The 13,858-nt window shown below is 43.1% G+C and overlaps 1 protein-coding gene across 9 annotated transcripts in view; it reads left to right on the top strand.

Annotated features, from left to right (window-relative positions):
• Positions 1–13,858, top strand: part of ICA1 (islet cell autoantigen 1) — a 154,844-nt gene that overhangs the window by 130,283 nt on the left and 10,703 nt on the right. For all 9 annotated transcript variants that reach the window (XM_009203339.4, XM_003896272.5, XM_009203335.4 and 6 more), the window contains exon 13: positions 9,364–9,636. In XM_009203339.4, the coding sequence (XP_009201603.1) occupies positions 9,364–9,636 (273 nt within the window). The remainder of the gene's footprint in view (positions 1–9,363; positions 9,637–13,858) is intronic.

Below are 13,858 nucleotides of genomic sequence, written 5' to 3'. Positions count from 1 at the left end.
GACCAAGGGTTTCTTTTTAATGATGTACCAAGAATCCAAAATACCCCCGAAATTTGGAGCCAAACTCCACAGCCTCCTATGTCCTGGTGGCTGTCATGCAGCCTCCCCTGGCTTTACAGGTTTCTCACAGGACTACAGATTGGCTGAGGTCATCCTGCAGGCCCCAGTCAACCAGGGCAGACAACTCAGTTCAGCCTGGGCTTGATGTTGATTTAATTTACAGAGTGTACGAGGAAGAGAGTTTCTGGAAGACAGAGGATATTGGTTAAAGTTTTTTCAAAAGTGGAAAGGCACCACACCTCTAGCATTAAGTTTTCACGGTTTAGGGATATAAACTTGAGGACAGATACCTGCTTTCCCTATTACTGTCTTATGACATGTAGAATACTATGCAGTATTGTGTGAATATCCATGCATGTTTTATCAAAATGACTAATCATTTGTAAACATTGAAATCATACCAGGTAGTGGAAGTAATAAGCAGCTAATGTAGATTGCTATACATGGTGTCCATTTTTGTAAAACATTTTCCTCCTTGGCTTAAGAACACACTACTTTGATAGAATAAAGGCATCTTTTACAAATTATTCTTTGGCAGAGATAAATATTTTATTCTTACCAAAATTAGGTAAAGACAATAATAGAACAAGCCTAGGTACCCACCACCCAGTTTCAACAAGTCTTACCAGTTAAGAAATGTATTTATAATCCTTCACGTGCTTTAACTTACTTTGATAGGAAGGCTGTTATTCCTCTCGTTCCCAACATCTTGTTTATATAATTTGCTCTTTGCTTTTATTATCACCTTCTTTAATTTTATCATTTTAATGTTTGAATTTGACTAGGTAGTACATTCACATTGGGACAAAAGCCGACTTATAATAAAAAAAAATACACAGTAAAAGAATCCTCACTCTCTTTCCTCTTCCTTAACCCCCTCCTTATTCTGATACTTCCATCCCCCAGTGTATCTTGGTGTTTCTTTACCCAGACACAGCAAATACGAGTCTGTATTTTGTTTCCCTCTTTCTTAAAAAAGAAGAAAAAAAAAGTTCTTGGCTTTAGAATTTAATTTTCTTTAACTCAGCAGTAAAGGTACAACCCTAACCCAGTGGTCATGCATTTCTTCAGAGAATTAAATCAGAAATGCCGCTGCCTGCGATAGATGCTTACTTTTATAAACTTCCTCAAAAGCATGTGCCAGATATGTTGGAATGAGATTGACACTTGACACTTGTCTACTTATTTAAAACAGCTTTCATATCTCATTGGTTTATAGTTACGATCTTTGTTAGTTTTGTAGACTAGCAGTCCATACCCCTTTTTTTGAGCACTCTATGTAATTCTAAAGATAGAGATATTAATGTGCTGGTCCCTTAAAATGTGTGGTTGTTCTCAGGTAGAAGTATTGGTTTGCACATTGTCTCAGTTAAAGGCAATGTCACATAATTTCTCTTTTCTCTTTCTCACTACCAACCCACACAGCCCTTCTTCAGGCATGAGCAGTGCTGCCCCACTGTCTGCCTCCGCTTCTATGTTGTCGATCCATAGGGTAGCATCGGCTTAAATATTAACGTGGTCTGTAGAATAAAAATATTCTGTCAGTGCACAGAAAACTTGTGGTGACTGAAGAAAAGAACACTCATTAATTTGTTGACTTCAAAATGTGTGCCCTTTGGAAAACTGCCGGAAGGCCCAAATCCTGAATTAAAATACTGATTACAATATGCACAACATTAAACAGTCAAGAAATAAAAAGAGCTTAATCCAGGGATGACTGACTTTATAGGACTTGGGGGCGATAAGCTCTAGCACCCTGCTGCTTGGGGGCCGGTTCACTCCCAGTGGTAATTCTGTTAGACAAGTAATGGCTAAACCGTGGTACAATGTTATCAAAAAGCAGACCGCTCGTGACAACAGCAACGATTCTCAAAGAGCCATTGCCCAGAAAATCACTCCCATTCAGTGTCATAATGACATTGGCTTTCTCCTACTAAATAGCTAATGTGATGGAAAACCAATATTTGACCACAGTTTATAAAACTGTTTTAAGTAAAAAAGTGATATTTTGAGCCACGTGAAAGTGCTCTCAAATTGCCTTATGACCACATGTGGCAATCTGACCTCAATTTGTTAATTATAACATGGAGAAGTCTTTGTGTTTCCCAAAATCGGGCCAAGAAAAATGAATAGCAGATACCTGAACAAAAAAGTGGTATTACAAGGCAGAAGAAAGTTCAATGAATTCAATTCACCTAAGTCTCATAAGTTGGCCTTACCCAAAAGATCCCTCTCTAGAATAAGACTGAGCCAATTAAAACAATTTTAATTCTCTATATTCTAAATAAAATGTTTATCTCCTGCTACTTCCTTGGTTACTACTTCTAGACTTATGATTCTAAATTGTGGTTGCATGTCAGAATAATAGCTCATTCAACAGCTACCACAGGTGGGGGTGAAAACTTTTAGCCCACAGCAATCATACATGTTTACTTCTGAGTTCCTCCTGAGTCACTCAGAATTGCCTCCTGCAGTTATCCATATATTACCGACTAGGGATCTGACTGCTTCCTTGCGTACAAAGTGGCGAGTACTAATAAGCACCTTCTCTTTTCTCATAAACTTTCCCTCCTCTCAGTCTTCCTCAGCACCCTGGGATGCACTGCGGGCTTGGATACATTTTTTTTTTTTTTAACCAAATACTCTTCTTAGCTGATCACCCGGTAGCCTGTAGTGCTCTCTATAGATTTACCTTTTTAAAGATTGCTATAAAGATTCTGACTGGGGGCGGTGGCTCACACCTGTAATCCCCAGCACTTTGGGAGGCCACAATGGTTGGATCACTTGAGGTCAAGAGTTTGAGACCAGACTGACCAACTTAATGAAACCTTGTCTCTACTAAAAATCCAAAAATTAGCCAGGCGTGGTGATGGGCATTTGTAATCCCAGCTACTCTGGAGGCTAAGGCAGAAGAATCACTTGAACCCAGGAGGCAGAAGTTGCAGTGAACCAAGATCGTACCACTGCACTCCAGCCTGGGCAACAGATTGACACTCTGTCTCAAAAAAAAAAAAAAACCTGTAAAGATTCTATAAATATTTATCCCTGCCCTAAGTTTTATGTTTTTCAGTAAGATCACTTGTCTGCTAAGATCTACTGCTGAAATGGAGTAGTAAGCTTGGGGATCATGAGCAAGAATTTTTTTTAGTGCCTACTTAGGGTCCAGTACTGTTGGTTTGTTGTTTGTTGTTTGTTTTGTTTTGTTTTTCGGAGAGTAGGAGTAGCTTTTCCTCTATCTGTTCTTTTTATAATCCATATCATTTTTCATCAGGGAAGTTCTTAGAAGCAGTGTTCTTGAGTTCCAAACAAGTACAGTTTGTTATAACATAGAATATGTTTTTCTTGTTAGCCATTTTCGTAAGGTGTTTTCCTCCCTATCTTCCCCGTACTCTCTTTGGGTGATGTGAGGATAGTGTTGGTGTTTGGGGTTTTTCATCTATATTGCAAGCGTGTGGCCTTTACGATTAGTCATAATGTCGAGAGTGGGGATGGGGGAGAAAACCAGAGAGATGGAGTCTTCCTGTTTCACACGCAGATGAAGGTAAATTAAGTGACATTTATCTGCCAGCTTTCCTGTGCTCTCGTTTTTGGTCTATGTAGTTATGTTTCCTTCCATCTTCTATGTTCTAATTTATGCTGAGGTCATGAAACTCAGTATGAGTTCAAAAATACCACCTGAGTGAGCTGTCACCAATTTCCCACACTGCGTCTGAACTTAGAAGAGCTTCCTCTCTATGTGAGTTTTCACACAGATATTGCTCATTGGTTCAGGATCAGTTCTCCCAGGGAATGTTCTCCCAGGAGCATAGGGTTTTTATTTTTGAAAACTTGTGCAGTACAGAGCAAACATGCTGAGTGGATCTGTCATCTCATCCTTTCTGCCATGGTGCCTGCATGGTGCCTGGCTGCCAGCGGAGCCATCAGACCTTAGAAACCCTCAACACTTTACAAAAGCTTAAATATTAATTTATACATGAGATCCTTAATAGGTTCTGAAGTAACAGCAGAGTGCTGCAGTGAGAAAACACCTTGACCTGTGCGTCAGGGTCCCTAGCAAGATTGTCTGTAACTAATAAATTTTGTGTCATTGGGTAGGTTATTTAACCTGGGTGTCTTTTTCCTTATCTGTAAAGTGAGTTAGAGGAGATGATCTCTAAGATTCCTATTGGTTGCAAAAAAAAAAGTATGATTTTTCTCATTGGGACAAACCATCCAGTTCCCAGAATATGTTTGGGCAATGGCAAGTAGAGAAGTTCTGCCGAATTGAATGAAGGCTTTTCAGATGGCTGTGTGGATGAATGGCTGAAAGGGCTGCATTCGTGCTTGACTGTAGAGGTCCTGAATACCACTAGACAGAGTGTTACTTTACCCTGTAGTCGGGGAGCCATTGAAGGCCTTTGAGTAAGTGAGTAATCTCACAGCCAGCTTGTTTAACTTTGCTTTCTGTTGCTTATAACAGAATACTGGCAACTGGATAATTTATAAAGAAAAGGGTTCATGCCTGTAATCCTAGCACTTTGGGAGATCAACGCAGGAGGATCACTTGAGACCAAGAGGGCAACAAAGTGAAACCCTATCTCTACAAAAGTTTTAAAAGTTAGCCAGGCATGGTGGCATGTGCCTGTAGTCCCAGCTACTCGGAACGCACTCCAGCCTGGAGTGCCATGGTTGCACCACTGCTCTCCAGCCTGGATGACAGAGTGAGACTCCGCAAAGAAAAAGAAAAGAAAAGAAAGAAATTGAATTTATTTCTTAGAGTTATAGGGGCTAAAAAGTCCAATTCCAAAGGGACACACCTGGTGAGGGCCTTTTTGCTGGTGGGGACTCTGCTGAGTCCCAAGGCAGCTTAGGGCATCATCACATGGTGAGGGGGCTGAGTGTGCTCCCTCAGGTCTGTCTTCCTCTTCTTATAAAAGCCACCAGTCCCACTCCCATGATAATCCATTAATTCATTAATCCATGAATGGGTTAACCCATATGTGAAGGCAGAGCCCTCATGACCTAATCACCTCTTAAAGGCCCCACCTCTCAATGCTGCCACACTAGGGATTAAATATAAGCCTGAGCTTTGGAGGGGACAGATATGCAAACCATAACACATGCTAAGCAAAGATACACAGTAAGGGAGTGTCCCTCTATGGAGCACCAGCAGCTTCACCAATGGGCAAACCCAGAAGGGCTCCCAGACAGGAATTTGTCTTTGGAGTTCCAGAAAGAACTTGGAATTGGAGGTAGAGATTGGAGAACCTTCTGAGGTGACGTTGGAACCCTAAGAATAGGAAAGATCTTCTATAGAGAATGTAGGGAAGGTATGATGGTTTGGGATGAAACCTTAAGGGCAGCCAGAGTAGGAGGAGGCAGTGGAGAAGGTACTGTCAGGGAGATGGCGGTCATCCAAGAGAGCCGCCTCATGGGAACTCCCAGGAGATGGCAGCATTTCCAGGCCAGGCAGTGGTACAAATGATGCTGTACAGGTCAAGGCTTGGGAAAAGAGCATTGGAATTGGCAATGAGGATCTCACTGCTGACCTTCAAGAGAGCTACTTCAGTGTAGGGTGGGGGCAGGAACTTAATTACAAGCAGCTGAGAAAAGAGTAGAGCCAAAGTAGAATATGTGGTTGTAGAAGGAAGAAGAAACCAGAACAGTAACTTGAAAGTGCGAGGGGACGGTGGAGAGCAACATCAAGTGAAGGCTGATTATTGTTGAGATAGGCACACATCTCCTGTGGCTAGGGGAAGGAAGCATTGGAGAATGAAAGACTAAAGATGCTGGATCTGAATAATGGTGGGAACACAGCAGGCTTGAGGAAGAAGGGGAGGGTACAGAGAGGGCTCATGTTAGAAAGGAGAGGCAATGCCTGCAAGTTCATGGAGTTGGAGACAGGTGAGGATGTGAGTACGTCATGTCTGTTGGCTCTTATTTTTGCAGCAGTGTCTGTGGTTGGGTTATCTGATAAGAAAGTAAACCTGGAGACTTAAGAGCCTGCAAGAGAGTGAAGGGAGCTTGGAGTAGCATCTGTGGGTTTGGCACCTGAGAGATCCTCAGCCCTTGTTCATCCTTTAAGACAAAAGCAGGAGTGGGGCACCATAACCCAGAAGCAATCCACGTCTGCATGGGTGGAAGCCCTGACTCCAGTTGGGAGTTTCTTACTAGAGTTTCTCCCGAAGAGCTTATCACATCTCTGCATGTGTCTCCATTTTCTCTCTGTTGACTTGAATTTTTTTCAAAGAAAATGACAGCATGATTCTCAAAAGCCAACTGACTATAGAGTTATTTCTCAAGTCTCAACTTGTGTGGTTACAGACCTGAACCTGTCCTTTTCTACTTGTAATTAGATTTTTCTTATGAGATATGTGTAATAATTTTAAGCATCTTAATTATCAGTACAATAATTGGGAGGTTTTTGTATTTTATGGTTCAAGTCAGTGCCAGTTTCATTGCTTTTAGCTAAGTGGTGAGTTCTCTTAAAAGAGAAAAATGTGCACTATGTAGCCTGTTAACTGTTGAATAACCAGGAAGCTAAATAAAAGGCTAAATTCAGTAGTAGACCTCAGTGTAGGCAGAATCTGTATTTAGAACTGGCTGTGGGCAATATCCTCACCAAGGGTCCTTTTCTCTTTTTGGTCACTAAAAAGTTTGAGTTGAATAGGATATGGTATTAATAAAAAGTTTTCTGATTGCAAGTGATAGAAAAACCCTATTTGAAATAGTTTAGGTTTAAATTTTTAAAAACAAAAAAGAATGTATTGATCCATGTAGTGGGGACACTCAATTGTGGATTGGCTTCAAGCAAGGCTGGATCCAGGGGCTTAGACAGTTTTGTCTCTCTCCACCTCTTCAGGCTGTTTCCCTCTATGTGTTGACTTCATTATCACTGGAAGCCTGAAATTTGCATCTTTAGAGATTGGAATCCCAAAGAAAGGGAGGCCCTCTTCCATTAAGTTTCTATATACCAAATTCAGGGAGGTGTCTGACATGTGTCCACCCCTGAGCCAGTCACCACGGCCTAGGGGATGGAGGACTCTGGCCAGCCTTGCCACTCATTCACTGGGGTGGAGGGTAATGAGTCGTTTCCAGTGGCATCTCACCAGGATCACATGGAGAAGGCATTTTCCCAAAGGGAAGACTGAAGAAGCAGAGGGAAGGGATGCTGAGTTAGCAAAAACCACCAAAGTCCATTATAAACACCATAGCACAAAACCTAAACAATAAAAACAAAGATGGAGCTGTTACAGTCTGTGGTTATTTTTAGAAGGCTTACAGTTTATTATTTGTTGTTGCTAATGTTAGTAATGATCTTCCCTGGACAGACATCTAGGATTTGACTTAGTGGAGGGCTGTACAAAGCAACTGTAGGAGGAACATACGTCATTTCCAAGGTGCATTTGAAATTATCTGCTTCTCCAGGGTCTACACATTGACTTGACTTGGTTTCAATAAAACAGGTTTGGTTCAGTAATTATCTGGTTTCAGTCAGGGCAAAAAGTAAACTGTAAGAAAGGGTTTGGGCATTCCAGTCCCACCTGAAAGTAGGAAGTGTAGAGTTTTGTAATGTTAATAATCATTAAAAGGGTGATGCTGGGGAGGGGAGCATGCATAGATACAGGTGTTGATGGATGCATCCTGAGCTGCGAAGGTTGCTTTCCTTTCCTTTAGCTCCTGCCTTCATCAACACAGGTGGGCCACCTGCCTGACCTTACAGTCCTGCCTCGCCCACCACGTGCAGGCTCAAGTGGTTCCTGAACAGCCCTGTTAATATCACACTGTCTCAGAAGCCTGTTTAAAATGCCATTTTCCCCATCTTCTCACCCACAACACCTACAGGCTATGTCTTAGTGAGAATTTCTGTGATAAGACAAACAATAAGAATGCTTACATTAGACAGTTGTCCGACTAAAATGATGTTTTGCCACTATTTTTAAACCACAGTGACATGAGAGTGACTAGATTCTTCCCCTCCCTGATTTATAGCCTGTCTGCTCAGCACATCAGAAATCCCCTTCATCTTTAGATCTTTATGTAAAGTGTGATTGAAAATAGATCCAGTAAAGCCAACACAGAGAACTTAAAAAAAAAAAAAAAAAAGGCTTTACTTACTAATTATCTTATATATTTGAAGAAAACCTGGTCATCTCATTTAATATGACCATATCAGAATTGCAGCATGGCTTAGAAAAAAAAATATGATTTTTTTCTTCTCTTTATGAATTAACAACAAAAATGTTTATAGTTTCCAAGTGGCAATTAGATACCACCACAAAGCCACAGTTGATAATACTATCTGTCTTTGGTTCTCAAAATATGTAATAAACCCAATGAAAGGACTTGGTGTAAGATTTCTGATAGTAATGCTGCTTGTATTCAATATTCAGTATTCTGCCAATGTTCGTAATGTAAGGATGGCTGTCTTCTTTAAGGCCTTCCTTCTGAAAAGGCAGTTAGGTTTAAGGTGTATTTCTTTTGGTCTTCCTGACAACACCAAGGTGGCCCTTATTAACATGATAACCTTATGGATGAGCAAACAGAGACTCAAGGGTGTCTAAGGGTTTTACTGAAGTCACACAGCAGGGAAGGGGTGGACCTGAGGCTTCGCCTCTGATCTGGTGCTCACTTCAACTCCCCCAGAACTGTGTCTCTAGCCTGTGAAGCTCCCTGACCCGCAGCCTCTTTCCCTTTTATTTTATTGCTGCAAAAGGTACTCAGGCAAACCAGACCCACTTTTCCTTTGCTTCATGCAATGGAGTTTCAGCAAAGTGGGAAGGAAGTAAGGATGCCTCTCTTGGGCATTGTTGAGCTTCTGGACATCCTCCCCTTCCCTGTCGTGCCCTGGACCAGGGAGTGGTGAAGGTTCTTTCCCCATCCTGGGTGGTAGGACAGGCTGCCACATGGTGTGTTGCTGTTCCAGCCAGGCAATGTGTATTGAGGGCTTGCGTGGGAAGATTTGGGAAGCTATACAAACAAGGAACTAAGATCTCCAACACGTTTTCAATCTTGGCTTTGTTTCATATCTGAGAAATGTTTTGGCAAATTTGCTTTTATATTAAAGAAAAAGCAAAACCCTAGAGTCTGATGCCCAGAAACTGAACTTGCTTTGGAGGACAGGGGACAAGGGAACATGGGATTAGAAATTTAATTCTATAAACTCTTAAGAGAGACTATAATAATGGCATGAACTTATATTTTGATGACCTTTTTCTTAAATCCAGCCATCACCCAGTCTCCCCCTTCGCAGCCCCCACAGCATTGATTCCTGAGGGCTTGAGCCCTCCGTGGTGATGTTTTGTTCTCTGTTACTTCAATCAGCTTGCCTGGGACCAGTGGCAGGGACCCCGGAACCCGAAGGTGCTGACAAAGATGACCTGCTGCTGTTGAGTGAGATCTTCAATGCTTCCTCCCTGGAAGAGGGCGAGTTCAGCAAAGAGTGGGCCGCTGTGTTTGGGGACGGCCAAGTGAAGGAGCCAGCAGCGCCCACTATGGCCCTGGGAGAGCCAGACCCCAAGCCCCAGACAGGCTCAGGTTTCCTTCCTTCGCAGCTTTTAGACCAAAATATGAAAGACTTACAGGCCTCGCTACAAGGTAGGTATGGTGGGGATCGAAATGGGGTTTTTTGTTTGTTCATTCTTTTTATTTTCAATCCAAAAGCACATTTCTTCCTTCTTTGTGTTTTTTAATGTTTTCTCTATTTTTATTGACTTTTAAACTGGAGACTCAGAATCACATTCCAACTTTATGTTGCAGGGTTTAAAATACATTCCTTTTCATAATTCTCCCCCTGTGTTAACATCAAAGGTTAGAGGAGTGGTTCTAAATCATATTGTCATCCTTGGATTTTAGACGACTTGTGGCATACTTGAGAGGATCAAACTGCTTTCATGGTCAAGGCCCTGTTGACTTGGCCACTCCACCCTGAGTTCTCCACGTTCCCATAAGCATGCCCTCTTCCTGGGTGCTGACTGACATTGCACGGGGCTTCTTCACTGTTTTTGCAGATTAAGTTTTATCTTGCACTTCTGCTCCCCTTCTGTTCTGATCCACCTCTCCCCTGAGGACCCCCAACTAGCTCCGCTCTTGTGGTTCTGCCCGAAACACAGGGCCAAACAGTACCTCCTCAGCCACAGAAAAAATAAGAGTCTCCACACTGATCAGAAGTGGTTTGTCAGGCCAGGCATGGTGGCTCATGCCTGTAATCCCAGCACTTTGGGAGGCCAAGGTGAGTGGATCACTTGAGGTCAGGAGTTCGAGAGCAAGCAGCCTGGCCAACAATGGTGGAAGCCCGTCTCTACTAAAAGTACAAAAAAAAAAAAAAAAAAAAAAAAGCCAGGCATGATGGCACATGCCTGTACTCCCAAATCCCAGTTACTCAGGAGGCTGAGGCAAGAGAATCGCTTGAACCCAGGAGGCAAAGATTGTAATAAGCCAAGATCGTGCCACTCTACTCCAGCCTGGGCAACACAGTGAGACTCTCTGGAAAAAAAAATGCTGGGGGGGGGGGTTGTCAACATCAGTAAGGGTTCAAGGTACACCAACAAGTGCTGGCTGAGAATTGCTAGCACTGGAACACATTGGTTTACAGGGCCAAGTCTGAAACTCAGGTTGAAATTCAAATTTTTAAGTTTGAGTTTCTAAACACACAAAGGAAACCATTTTTTAGTATTTCAACACTTTTTCCTTCTTTCATGTGACTTTAATTGTAAAACAGGAATCACTTAAGAAATTCTCAAACTCTTTTGGTTTTTCTATGAATTTAGGCTGTCTCCCTAATAAACAACATGTTTATCTGGCACTTAAAGCTAAGAACAAAACGGTAAAGCTGGAACGATTAAGTAATTATGGGCTATTAAAACCTCAGGTCTTTGGAGATGAGATCATGGACACAAGAGTTGGTGGGCAAGACCAAAAAAAGGTCTCTTTTTTTTTTTTTAAATGAAATACATGACTCCTTTTATCTTCCTTTTTTTTGTCTTGTTTCGTAGCCATTTCATTTATTTGCAGTAATGGAGGTAGAGAGAGCAGGGATAAATGAAATCCAAAAATGTTTCTCCACCCTGAGTTTCACCCCAGGTTTCACCACCTCATTCACGGGAGCTGCAGATGAATAAGGCTGCCAACTGACTAGAGTTTCATCCCCACCCACCTGTGGTGGAGGTGCTAACAAGCCCTGAGAGAGTCAAGGCAGAGCCCAGATCCTCAAGTGATATCTTAGGGCTACTGAGGTGTGTTGCAGAACGAACCTCACTCAGATCCTCAGCTTTGGAAACACAAGAGCCCCTACTACCCAGAGGGAATGGCTGGGACTATTGTCCTGCCTAGCCAGGGTGACTGAGTGTCAGTCATTGTAAGAGCCCATGCACACACATCCGCAGACAGCCAAGAAGTCAGAGCTCCACGCCCACTTCCTGAGCAGGCAAAGCGAGAGAGGCTCATCTCAGTGCCCACAGTGGGGCTGCCAGACGATGCCTGAGAGCTATGACAAGGGCAGCGGCCACCGGGAATTGCACTTCAGCCTTGCCCCATATACATGGGAAAGGCACCAAACCACATTGAGGTCTAAGGAGGGAGGTGTTCTGAGAGGGAGAGAGAAACACAAGCTCATGCTACGGAAAGAGAAACAGGAACTGCAAAGGGAGGCCATTTGTTACTCAGGCCAACAAAATCTCATTTGAGGTTGCCATCCTACTAGCACTTTAGCAAGTCTCTCATTCATTCAACAAATATTTACTGGGCCCCACTGTGTGCCAGGGGCTGGGAATTCAGCTGAGGACAAAACAGACAAGGCTGTCTGCTGTCCTGGAACTCACACTGTAACAGGATGCAGATAGGCAGAGAATAATAAGCATAATAATAAGCAAATCGCACAGTAGGCTAGAAAGTGATCAATGTTAGGGAGAAAAGGAAAAAGTAGAGCCTGGGGATAATGGAGTGTTGGGACTGTCAGGGTAGTAGGTCAGGCTGCACAACTGAATAGGTTCTTACTGGGAAGATGAGATCTGAGCAGAGACTTGCAGGAGGTGAGAATGAACCATGTGGAGCTCTGGGCAGACGGAACAACCTGTGCCAATGCCTAAGGTGAGGACATGCCTGGTACAGTGAAGGGTCTTCAGGAAGGGCACTTGGCTGGAGCCAACTAAGCAAGGGGGAGGGGTGCTCAGAGGATGCAGAGGCGGAGGCCAGGCCATACAGGGACTCATAGCTGTTGGAAGAACTTAGACCTTTTTTCAGCCCGAGTAAAACTGGGAGCCATCACAGCATGTTGAGCCACAGAGTAACATGATCTGATTTCCTATTTAAAAGGGTCATTCTGTCCGCTAAAAGTTTTATTTCCTCTGCTGGGATTCTATCAAGGTCAGTATGAAAGGAGTTACCACCCAGGCACAGTGGCTCACGCCTGTAATCCCAGCACTTTAGGAGGCCAAGGTGGGCAGATGGCTTGAGGTCAGGAGTTTGAGAGCAGCCGGGCCAACATGGTGAAATCCTGTCTCTACTAAAAATACAAAAATTAGCTGGGTATGGTGGTGCACACCTGTAGGTCCAGCTACTCAGGAGGCTGAGGCAGGAGAATCATTTGAACCTAGGAGGCAGAAGTTGCAGTGAGCTGAGATCATGCCACTACACTCCAGTCTGGGTGACAGAGTGAGTGAGATTCTGTCTCTAAAAAAAAAAAAAAAAAAAAAAGCTGAGTTAACTTGTAACTACTGTACTATTTCCTTTGCATGCAAACAGCTGCCAATTGAATACCTACAGAATTGAAATGATAGGAGGGAAAAATGCCAAACCTAGGTGGTTGAAATAAGCAGCCCATTCAGCTTCTGCCACACTTACAGATTCCCAGCAGCTGCTCCCAGTTCAGGGATCCTTGATCCTTCAACACATGTTTGTTACAAATGAAGGATGGACATTCTGCTTCCATAACTGATCCTATTGTCAAATTTTGCCTTCTATGTTTCTATCAGGACCCTCAGTCCCCTCAAAAAGAGGAAAGGATGAATGTTAACTTGAGATTTTTTTTTTCACTGCATCCATGGCCTAGAAAATCTACCTGTACATGGCTGGGCATGGTGGCTCACGCCTGAAATCCCAGCACTTTGGGAGGCCAAAGCGGGCGGATCATGAGGTCAAGAGGTCTAGACCATCCTGGCCAACATGGTGAAACCCTGTCTCTACTGAAAATACAAAAATTAGCTGGGAGTGGTGGCACGCGCCTGTAGTCCCAGCTACTCGAGAGGCTGAGGCGAGAGAATCACTTGAACCCGAGAAGCAGAGTGAGCAGAGATCACACCACTGCACTCCAGCCTGGGCAATAGAAGGAGACTCTGTCTATTAAAAAAAAAAAAAAAAATCTACCTATGCACATGAATAGTTATATATAATAGTTTAATAATTATTATTCAACATTGGCCACCCTATATTGAAACTGCTTCCCGTGATCAACCAGATAATCTCAAAGACCTATTTCAATAAACCACTTAAATGACTAAGTAGTCAAACTAAACACAGAGTAGAAAATCTCACTGGGTTGGCCAAGTACTGTGGCTCACACCTGTAATCCTAGCACTTTGGAAGGCTGAGGCAGGAGGATTGCTTGAGGCCAGAAGTTTGAGACCATCCTGGGCAATATAGTGAGTCGCCATCTCTACAAAAAGTAAAACATAAAAAAATTTCTTTTTAAGTAGCTGAGCATGCTGGCGCATGCCTCTAGTCCTAGCTACTTGGGGGGCTGCGGTGAGAGGATTGCTTGAGCCTGGAAGGTGGAGGTTTCAGTGAGCTCTGATCATGCCACTGCACTCTGGCCTGGGCAACA

The sequence above is a fragment of the Papio anubis genome, chromosome 4, assembly GCF_008728515.1.
Source record: "Papio anubis isolate 15944 chromosome 4, Panubis1.0, whole genome shotgun sequence".
Taxonomy (NCBI): Eukaryota; Metazoa; Chordata; class Mammalia; order Primates; family Cercopithecidae; genus Papio; species Papio anubis.
Note: the sequence above shows the minus strand (reverse complement) of the source record. Positions and strands in the feature narration are given on the sequence as shown.